This window comes from Vigna unguiculata, unplaced genomic scaffold, assembly GCF_037176805.1.
Source record: "Vigna unguiculata cultivar grain cowpea cultivar isolate G323 ecotype 2 unplaced genomic scaffold, ASM3717680v1 ptg000129l, whole genome shotgun sequence".
Taxonomy (NCBI): domain Eukaryota; kingdom Viridiplantae; phylum Streptophyta; class Magnoliopsida; order Fabales; family Fabaceae; genus Vigna; species Vigna unguiculata.
Genome location: NW_028196771.1, coordinates 32304 through 43415, shown reverse-complemented (window position 1 = coordinate 43415; position 11112 = coordinate 32304). Strand labels below are relative to the sequence as shown.

At 45.8% G+C, this 11112-nt stretch overlaps 1 protein-coding gene across 1 annotated transcript; it reads left to right on the top strand.

Annotated features, from left to right (window-relative positions):
- The first annotated feature begins 1039 nt into the window (after positions 1–1039).
- On the top strand, positions 1040–1486 carry LOC146875404 (uncharacterized). The gene has a single exon (XM_085669606.1). It carries the CDS (start codon positions 1040–1042, stop codon positions 1484–1486), a length of 447 nt encoding a protein of 148 aa, XP_085525732.1.
- The last annotated feature ends 9626 nt before the right edge of the window (positions 1487–11112 follow it).

Here is an 11112-nt window from a genome sequence, read left to right as displayed (position 1 = left end):
AATCAAACAAAGGAAGAGAGATGTGGGACCTGAAGTGAGGACCACGTGGGGCAGGATCCGACCCAGAGGTTTTGGAGTTGACAGCAGCTTTTCTTCCTCAAAGCCAGCCTCAAGGCACAAAGTGGAGGGCGAAAAGCCTTTTTGAATAAAGAAAGAGGGACTTCGATTGTCATCTAGTGATTTTTCATATACAGATTCTTGGCCTCAGGTCGAATTTCCTAGGAACGGAAGGAATGGCATATACTAAGATGCCGGCGGGAATGGATTCTTGAGCCCCTTATTTACTTTACCTGGCGCCAACCTAATAAAAGATCGAAGTACCAAATGCTTAGGTCACCGAGAGAGGCCTACGGGGCATTACGAGATAAAAAGCTCCTAGGCCGTGGGTCAAGACCAGAGAGCTACAGGTACACCTGGGGCAACAGAGCACTCAGGCGGGGTCGGGGCAAGGGCAGCACGTCACGGAAGTTCTCAGCTTAATCTTACCAGCGCTATATCTTGGGTGCGCGATATGGTGGGACTGTCTAGCACAGACACCCCCAAGCATCCCTGAGTTACAGCAGCTGGCGGAGGCAACGCAAATCGGGGAACCGGCAAGTTATTCCGCAGAAGTCAGGCAGCTAGTAGACCACCTCAGTGAGCAAGCCAGGGAGGTGGCCAGTGAAGCTTCAATGGAAAGAACACCCACCCAGAGCTCTTGCAATGTGGAGGGCTGGGCTAACGCTAGCATTCGCTATCTCCATAGCGCTTGCTCAAAAGGTCCGGGGTTATACTGGTTATTAATACGAGCCTGAAATTGATGGTAAAAGGTATACTACGCAAGAAGAGCTCCTCCCCTTAGCTTAGGAAAAAAAAGTCGAGTAGTCGTAATTCGAAAAAAATGAAGGTGGGGCTGGGCAGTAGCACCGAGATCTCATAGAGGAGGCATTTTTCTCGCGGGCTCCCTTTTAGATGTGGATTTAGGTGGTTTTTTTTTATGCAAGACGAGTTAAATGGGAAAAGAAAGGTGGAGGTTGACCTGCTTTGTGACAGATGTGGAATGGAGCCTGAATCTACCATTCATGTTTTAAAGGGCTGCCCCTGGGCATCTGGCATTTGGCTACTCTGCCCATTAGCCCTTCATACTCAACAGATGCAGGCTCTCAACTTCTCAGATTGGGTGAAGGAGATGGGGAAGTGTCTTGATGAAGAGCAGCTGGAACTTATGCTAGTAGTTGCATGGGCTTTATGGAGTGATATAAATTTGCTGCTGTTCCAGGACATACAGAACTATCCTGTGGATGTGGTGAACAAAGCAATCAGCTTCTTCGAAGAGTATAAGAAGGAGAAGCTAAAAATAGTGCAAACACCTATAGGTTGGCAGGCCCCACCCCATGGTGTTTATAAGATGAATACTGATGCTGCAATTTTTAACCAGCCCAGCAAGGGATTGGCTGCTTGCTTCATCCCGCCCTTCCCTCACCTGTCCCACGTGCCATTGATTTAGATGAATTAGCTGTTGCCGTTGGCGCTCTTCTCTTTTCTAAAGCAAGGAATTTCCTTTCATTCATAAGTAACACAAGAATTTATCAAGGTTGCAGGCAAGGCTACTAGAGAAGGGGTGAAACCAGCCAAGGGCGGGCTCCAAGGCGACAATAGCAATCGAGTGGCCAAGCGTTGAAAGAGAGGGAGGGCTAGCGGCAAAAAAGAAGAAGAATAACATAAGTTATTGAGGGGAGATCTTTTCACTCTTTCTCGATGCAATAATAGTCAGTCTAGTGACTTCTTGATAGCATTGGTCTCGGAAAGCCCTCCCTCGGTACCGGGCTAAGGATAGAAGCGATTCCACCGGAGTGAAATTCCGTACTTATCCCAGCTCTCAAGGAAGATTGGAAGTAGGTACCTATGTCATGCTGAATTTCAAAGTAGTTTTGAGGTAATCGATGGCATATTGCCTAGAAGCGTCAAAGACAGTGATCTATTTCGGTGTCGATATCGGCTCTGTTCATCGACCTGACTCTGTTTATCTCCGACTCTTTGTCCCGATCCGGTAACTACACGGCTTATTGTGGTAAAAGAGAAAGTCAAACTCACAACTCTTTTTCCTTTTCTCGTGCACTTTCCTAAGGGCTACGTACTTCACTCCATTACCTTCTCGAACTCTGACACTTCTCTCATTGTTAAATTGATATCTAAGCCCCTAACTTTGGCAAAGACTACTCGCTCGCTTTAAAAGCAACTCCATTGAGTCCTGTCAGATCGTTTATATAGAACCTTTATTCATATATGACCTTAGAAAGGTTCTGAAAGAAGAGTTCCATTCGATTATCCGGGCTCATTGCCTAGTCCCTCTAAACTATCTAAAGCCTGGGGATTCTCCTTACCAGATGATCTCCAGCCTGCATTGTGCCCCTCTCGGATACCCGGTCGACGTCACTCTTACCTAGGTAGACTGGCTATCCAACTGAATCGAGAGCCCAGCTCCCACTACTTCTTCGTAAGTGAGGTGAGGTACTTCTTTTGAATAGGCAGGGTTGTTCTAGGACAAGTGACGATGCTGACACCAAGGTTGCTTGCAAAGCATCGGATATGCGAAAGAGGGAGAATGTGCTACATCGGATATTGCTGTAGTTTATGAAAGAGCTGTAGTTGATGCTAAAGCATCGGTTACGAATGACCCAATCTATCTATGGTAACCACCCTTACTTTTAGTAGATGGAGATGCGCACCTAGGAAAGACGGATGAAAGAGAACCTGCCCTAAGAGATTGGCATAGGCCTGTGGGCCCGCTGCGGTAGAAGGCCTTTGCTGGCCTGTCGATCTATCCTGATTCACTTACTTACGCTATTTCTGACTAGAGAGAGGGCTTAGATCGGAGAGGAGCAGCTCTTTTCTTTTTCACATAAAGCAGTGATGAATGGGACGGAGCTGCTACAATCAATAGCTTCAGCTGCTTTATGTATTGGAGCAGAGGTGGCAGTTAGCAGCAGGAACAGGACCAGCAACTAGGGTTGTTCACAGAGCAGCCGTCTTTCCCTCTCAAGCGGAGAAGACATCAAAAGAATCTTTATCTATGGCTCTACCAGGGAATCCTAGTTAGTTATAGGGTTCTGAACCAGAGCAGAGATAGGAAAAAGCATATCCTATGTATACTGAACCTGAGCTTGCTTACCATAGGACTGCTATTGGATAGGTTTACCTTTTTTCTCCAACTCGCTTATTATAGTGGGAAGCTCGGCTGGTAAGGGATTCTATTAGGATAGGACTCCAACTGTAAGAACTGGCCTTAGTACTGCAGCAATTGGAAGGAGAACTGAAAAGACCTTCGACCATTTCATTTGGTAGCACGTTTAGCTCGTTATGGAACGTATTGTTAGAACTAGAAGTGTTCTTAGTCCAGGTAAGAGTCCAATGCTAGATTAATAATGTAAAATATGATATATCCTCAGGTATTTAATTGCTTGTTTGATAGAATAAGAAAGAAGTCTGTTTCCTATTGATAGTGGCACTCCCACAGGCTGGCGGGGAACTCCCATATGGATGGAGAAGAATTCATATATAGGCTATAGGCTTGAAAAGAGTGCTAGCTTTCGTTAGGCCTTTCTTTTCCTAAAGATAGGATCCCACCTTCCCTCATTCTGAGCAAGAACATCTTATTCAATTCAACAAGTGCTACCCACTAATCTAATCTCAGTCGAATGCTCCTTAAGTTTAAGGTTCTAGGGACTCCACCAGGGCACGGGAACAAAGGCAAGAGGAGCCGAGAGTCGGGAAAACTCCTTAATTAATAAGTTAATGCGGATCCGGAAGTCACTTCGTTCCCCAGCCCAGACTTCTTTTCCTTCTAGGCTTCCAGTAGCCCTTCCTTCACCAAGAGAAACCCTAGGAGAAGACCATGCTACCATAGAGAAGGGAAAGCCCACCTCGGAATTTGACCATGAGTTCACAGCTTAGGATCAGAAGGAACCCATCCCGTCTTTCATTAAAGCAATGGTCTACGACTCCGCTGCTTGCTTAGGATAGGAGAGCTCCTTTGTTATTTTTGTTCTACCGTTAAGAGAAGGATCACAAGCCCTAGTCCCAAGCTAAACAGCATATTTCTTCATCTGCACCGGAAAGGGATTCATGAGCAAGAGCTTCTTTTTAAGCTTCTTCAACAAAAGCAATTCTCTCTCCTTCCGTACCTGTTCAGCCGTGAACCACTTGGCTTCTGTGGCGAGAACATTTCCCACCCTACTCTGTAGAGAGAGCTTTTTCCCTCTTCTTCGGGCTCTCTTTTGGCCGGTCTTCGGTTAACACCGGCTGTCGATCAGGAATGAGGTCGTCGATCTCCAACTCAACCTCAGGTTCAGCCGCCTCATCCAAGATGGAGGGCTCTTTCAATCTCAGCTGATCAACATTGAAGACGGGGTGGGTGGCGGGCAGTTCTAGTTTGAACGCATTCTCCCCTTCCTTCTCTTGCAGAGTGAATGGTCCCGCAATGGTTTAAGCTTGCGGTTGGTACCCCCCTTCCTTAGGCAACTTTAACCACAGTAGATCTCCCACCTGGAACTTATGATCGGCGGTTCCGTCTCGGTCGTGCCTTTGCTTCTGTTGCCTCTGCGTTTTCTCCTGAGTATCAGCAACCTGCCCATGGTACCGCCGTTCTCCAGGAAACTAATGGCTCGCAGCTGTTCAGCCGCTTCTCTAGGAGATAGGAGATGTACCGCTGACTGGGTTCAGGACACAACCATCGTCCGAACCGTCTGCTACCAAGTCCATGGGGGCCTTTGGTTGGAACCCATAACAAACTTAAAAAGCACTTCTGCCGGTCGACAAATGCGTGCTCCGGTTGTAGCAGTGTTGAATGAACGGCAGGTTTGGAACCAGACCGGGTAACTTGAAAGGTGGTCCCGATGTTCGATTCTCAAGAACCGACGGTTCTATTGGTGACCCATTCAAAACAAAATAAGCTAGCCGCTTTGACTTTGATTAGCCAATCGAGTGCGGGGGGTGCGGTGCTCCTCTTCATTTGTTCCCGTTAACGACCACAAAGCCCTTAACTGCTCCTCCTCGCTACTTGCCCTTTTTTACTACAAAGGTTTGACTAGCGCCCGGCAAAGGAATGATTTTTTCCCAAAGCCGACTTCCTCCTTTATCGAGCGGCTGTCTCTGTTGACGATAAAAGCGATGGTCCGGGCTGTTTGAAATAAGCGGTCATTTTGGTCAGTCTCAATACCACGTGAAGCGCGTGATCACCCAGATTCCTAATGCCTTCTATATCTTAATTATATATAATAACTTATCGACGTCAGCCCTTCTATTTTCCTATCTTCACCCTTCCTACTCCAGCTAATGGAAAAATGCCTTTGAATGGTCGTAATCGTCGACAACCCAACCGACGTCCACCATAGGCTCGGCGAGCTGTCCTCCTAGATTTCCCGATGGTAATGCCAGGGCCTTTACTGACGACTCTTGATGCCAAGAAGGAGACCGACTAGACGAGACAGACCATTGTTCATAGGTTGGTTATAAGCCCGGAGATCGAATCTGATTCATCCCCTTTGAGAGGGATTCTCGTGTCAACCATAGGAAGAAGAACTCGGTTACTCATCTTGGATCAATAGCTTTGTGCTGATCTACGAACGACCCTTCTTATTTTATTTCTACTTCTTCAAGTCTCCATCATCCCGATCTCTCTTTCCGGGGTTGCCTGTCCAAAGAAAACAGAACCTCTTCTAGTTCAAGGTCGGAATCCTCAAACCAATCAAAATATGATTTCTAGTTCACTATTCTTATGATAAGCAGTTATGTCTCATTCATGTGATGAGAAATATGAGAATGAAAATTAGAAAATGGAACATCTACGGCAGATTCTGTGCCCCAAATCATTTATACTTATGAAACTAAGCGGGCGGACCCCTCTCCAATGGAACAAAGGGGATCCGTAGGGCGGGCTCACTCACATACTGGATAGGTGGCTCGGAATGAGAGTGCTAGTTCCGTTCCCTCGGGGAAGAGAAAGCACGAATCTATTACAATCTTAGTAGAGAACAGAGGAGGAATGCCAGTACTGATTCTCTGAACTTGAAGCTCGCTCTTCGACCCGTACCGTACCCTGTACACTCGGCTATTCTCCCGATTCAACTCCCTCTGTCTACGCTGGGAAAAGGGCTGCCAGAGTAGAGTGAGGGCTTTGTCTCTTTCTGTTTGTGCCAGCTGGCCCTGACCGAATGTTCTGACTCCCGGTAATCGAATGGGTGGTAGTTGGGTTGGCTTTGGCGAAACTTTTTGTCTATGAGCTGTTTTGACTGCTTTCTTCCCGTACTCGGATATTAAGAAGCCGTAGGGATTCACTCATTTCATTGCCTCAGCCCTTCAAGGTGGTGCACAGCCACCATACCTGATTGCTTTGTGTTTCAAACTCCCCTGCCCCATCCTTTGACCCTGCTTGAATCCAGGGTCAGAAGAAATCCCTTGAAAGGAAAGGCAGGCTGGAAATGAATGGTTTCCTAAGATGTCTTTTACCCTGTCGCTTGCCTATTTACCCAGAGAGAAAAAAGATTCGAACGGGAAAAAAGAGATCCAAAAAAGTTAGATATTTCTACCAGTGGTCATTATAGCTTCTCCTTCTGATCCGACAAAATGCGCAAAACCCATGGAAGTTACAAAAAGCATGGATCGAAGAATATAGTTCATTTGCTTTTTTTTGACAATTGTGCCTCAATCTTCAACGTTTCAAAAAGTCATCTTTCTGAGTGCGCTTGACCGCCTTACTTTACTCGCGGTACACTTACTATATTCCGCAGAGGTTGGCTAGAGCTTATTTCACAGCAAGACTGAATGGAATTAGCCTCGTAGAACTGAACTACCTTGATCTAAATCTCTGGAACTCACAGAAGACCAAGGCACATCCTCTCAATTCAGCATAAGCTTGGGATCTTTCTTTCCTCAAAGCTAAAGCCCTTGAAGCCAGGTCTTTTTTCTCTTCTTTAAAGCCTGGAGCTAGTGTATGAGTTTATTATATCGTAAGTAAGTTGATATTGTCAGTTTCCTTGTTCACAAGACTCTGAAGCTTATCTGCTAAATCAGAGTGAAAGAGAAGACTGCTTTCAAGGCTTGTTGAAAAGAAAAAGATGTATCCTAGGACCTTCACCACATTCACAGGTGGAAAAGAGACCGTCCCTTACTCATAAGCAGGAAAAGATCTAACTTGCCCTATCAAAAGACCTTTTTATGAAAGATTGATCCTGTCGCTTTCGTGTCTATTCAACTGTATGGATCCCCAGCTTTCCAACTGCCTTCTTTTCAGAAGGACTCTAACTGGCGAATGAAACTCCAACTCAATCTCCTGGAAAGAGAAGAGGACAGGCTGGAAGTGGGACTAGATCCCCAAGCCCAAGGAACTAGTATTCCAGAATGAAAGTACTCCAACTGGGAAGAAGACGGATACAAGGATAGCAACTACAACTCGATGTTGGGAATAGGATCTAATGAGATGAAAAGGAAATGGAACTTCTTCTTCGATCCCTTCCCGCCGTTTAGGATTCGAGTAGCGGTTCGTTTTAGACAAATGAATATTATGTCAGCGAAGCATCTGAGTAGCACCCATTTCCCGCAAATGATTAGTGGAACTTCAAATACATACTGAATATTCATAGTGATACGTAGTGAATCTTTCCTAAAGCCTGGCTTTTAGCCTTTTGCCTGCTTCTGCTTGTTATTCTGCCTCTTCAAGTGTCCTAAGACTAGTTCCTTTGTAACTAATATCCACTCATAGGGGGATACTCCGAATATCTATTGTCGGAGAATAAGCCGATAGATAGAATATCCTGAGGAGAAGAATCGGATAGGGAGTGAGGTAGCGGTGATCCAAGCAAGATAGTCTGGAGCAAGTGCAAAGAGAATACCTCTGCTGTTAGCTAAGGCTAGTCACCTCAAGTCTTTGTATGGACAATAGATATTGTTGTAGAGGTACTTTCTCTGGGTTCTTCCCGGGGGGGTCTAACCATCTTACTAGCTCGTACTTCCTTGATCCCTTTTTTTTGGCTTGAGCAAAGGACTTTCACGACACGAGAAGAAGGCTTCCGTTAATGGGTTAATGTATGTAGATGTCGTGGTGAACGGTTAAAACCCGAGAAAGACAAAGACAGGCTTTTGATCCATTTCACCAGCTGTAAGACTGGAGCTGATTCCAGTAAGTCTCGTACTATTGAGCAGTTCTGGAACAATTTATACAGTCAGCTGTCGGGGATTGCTAAGTCTTTCACTTCGGGTTCTAATGTTGGTCAGTATCACGATGATGTTATAAGGTTGTTGTTGGATTCAAAGCTGAAAAGACAAGGTATTGGGTTTACCAAGACAGAGTTGATTTATTTACAGAACCATATGGAAGATCTTACATTAGCTATTCGAGTCAAATCATAGGATTGAAAGCCGATTGCTACTTTCTTGCCTTGGGGCATCGCATTCTGGATAACGTAATAAAAAAGTCTTTCTCTACTCTCTTCAGTCTGGTTTGCTTTAGAAGTAAGCAAGCAAAGACAAGTGGTAGGCCTATATGGAGATAGTTCGTTAGTATGCCCGTTTTTTTTCCTTAGTCAAAGGGCGTGTTAAAAGAAGCTTCTAGGTCAGTTTATTAGCATGCAAAAATATAAGCTAAAGCAAGAAGAAAAGGGATGCGCTTTCGCGCTAGTCGCTCATCCGTAGCTTGGTCTTGACGCATGCCAAAAAAGCCATTCTTTGGGACGTAGAAAGGAAATATCCTAATTCAGTAGAGGACGTAGCTGGCGCACAAGACGAAGGAGGACAGAAGGGGTTCGGGGGAGGAGCTCTCGGCACATAGTCAGTCGGCATGGTCTTGAATGACCCATAGGCTTTGGGCTTCGATGGCTGCTTGAAAGACGCAGATTGGGAAGTTGGCTATGGTCCGTCGTGCATTGTGCAGACGACTGATGGCTTACGTTGCCAAGAGGGCATTGTGAGACAAAGGAAAGGGCTGAAAAGGATGGTGCCCAGGATCTCACTATTACCTATGCATGTGCAAGAATGCGATACGGTAGAGGTCGATGTGTCATTGGGACACTTAGCGTGGTAGACCGGGCTAGAGTGCTGTTACCACTCCTCATACGGAAGAAATGCCATGATGCTCTCTTGTGGCAATTGAAGTTCCACTTCACTTCAAGGGGATGTGATGTCTGGTGTGGCGAACCGTCATCACTACTGCAGGAGAGAGCTGCAATGAGACTCGCTGCAGAAGTCGAGTTAGACGACCGCGTCCTGTTGCGTTCACGGGCGAAGACAGGACTCAAGCTTCGTAGTTAGGGCAAAGTACTGGCATGCTGCTATTGGTAGACTGATGAAGTCACAAAGGCTGAATTGGAAAAAGTCGGATACCTTCATAAGGGTTTGGCATGAGTTAGCGGGAGACTCTGTGACGGCTCACTGGTTGGTGAGAACGCTGGATGAAAACGAAGTTGCTAGAATGCTGTTTCGAAAGGGCCGTTCCAAGGGGAGGCGAACCCTCCAGTTTGCTTGACAGGGTGAATCTAGGTGCCGTTTTCTCTGTTATGTTAAGGTTAGTTATGAACCCAGAGGGCTGTGCGGAATGTTTGTGGCATGTCGAAAATGTGGGCTAAGACTAAGAGGGCTCGCAAGAAGAAATCAGTGTCCATTCATACTGGTGGGTGAAAGAAGGGCTTTATGAAAAGGCGTAGCTGCAATTGGGCTTTGGCTTGTACTTGACTTGAATCGATCTTGCCTTGGTGTTGCCCGAAGGGCGAGATTGACCTTTCTCCTCCGTTAACAGACTAGGCTAAGAAAGCATAAAATCCCGCTCACCACTTTATCTTTGCTTTGAATAGCTATCCCTTCGTACTAAAGGGATGAAGTAATGGATGCAGACTAAGAAGACTTGAAAATAGGTTCAGATTTAGCATGAATAAAGAAAGGACCTGCAACGGCAGAAACTATTTAACGGAATGAAAGAGCTTAAATAGTTACTCTGTTTGGAATCATAGCAGGAAAGACGAGCTAAGCTTGAAACTCCTAGGCAACAAGTCTTTGATTCGATTGATTTTCACTCTTTCGTCCAAAAACTCTAACTAGTCCATCAGCCAAGCCCTTCTGACTCTCCTATTCGTCCAGTTAAGAAAGGAAGCTTCGAGGCATAGGACCGTGAGGTGCTTTTAGCGAAGCCGGGATTAAGGAAGTTCAGTTGAGTTTCCTGCCTCTATCTTCTAGTTATGTACCTTATAGCCCGCCTAGTCCCCTTTTGGGAGGAGTAGTGCCAGTAAGGGTAAGACTCTCATATGATCATTCCTAGTTTCCAGCCATCGATTGAGTTGCAGTCCTTTGCTCAACCAGTTACACGCCTGTTGAATTGGACTTTTTTTTTCAAGCAGTCTTACAGCCGAGTCTTTCTTTGAGATGTAGACGCATAGGTTAGTGCTTCGCTTTCACTAGAATATTTCCTCCTGTGCTATTTTGGCATATCATCCAATTCCAGTTTTCCAGCCTTTGACTTTGAATCCCTTTCAGTGGGCAAAGTCAATCCATCAGTAAGGGGCGGAGGAAGCACTATTTCAAGTGTTCAAATTGGAAAAGCTCTTTTATCTCCCGCAGGAAGAAGAAAGAAAAGAAGCCAGCGAACTCTTATCTTAAGAGGGCAGTCTCCTTACCTCTTTTCTGCTAGCCATAGAGTTTGAGTCTTAAAGCACGCCAGCCTCGGGAGTTCCATTCTATAGTGGTCAGCCTTTCCATTCCATCTCTTGGCATTTATCTTACAACCATTGTTAGCTCTCTGCCAGCCCGTGCCAGGTCAGTCATAAGCACTAACGAAGGCTGACCACTTACTTGAAAGGGGATTCAAATAGAGCAGCTTTGATAGAAGCGATAGAAGCAGGAGGAGAGGCAGTTTCACTATATCCTGCAAGTACGTCAAAAGCAGTTCAATCAAGCTAATGTTTTCAAGCCAGTGATCAAGCTTAGTCAAATAAGGATTTTAGCTCAAAAGCTCCTTCTAAGGCTAGCCATAAAGTGAAAGAGTACTGGGCGCAGGCGAGCTAACAGTCTGGGGGCCCACCTTTTATACCATTAATAGCGTGTCTAACGAGTCTATCCGTCTAAGTCTCAGAGGAGTCGGGGACAGACCGA

Excerpts from the sequence above, each read along its gene's own strand:
- LOC146875404 (XM_085669606.1), top strand. The coding sequence starts at position 1,040 with ATGGAGCCTGAATCTACCATTCATGTTTTAAAGGGCTGCCCCTGGGCA.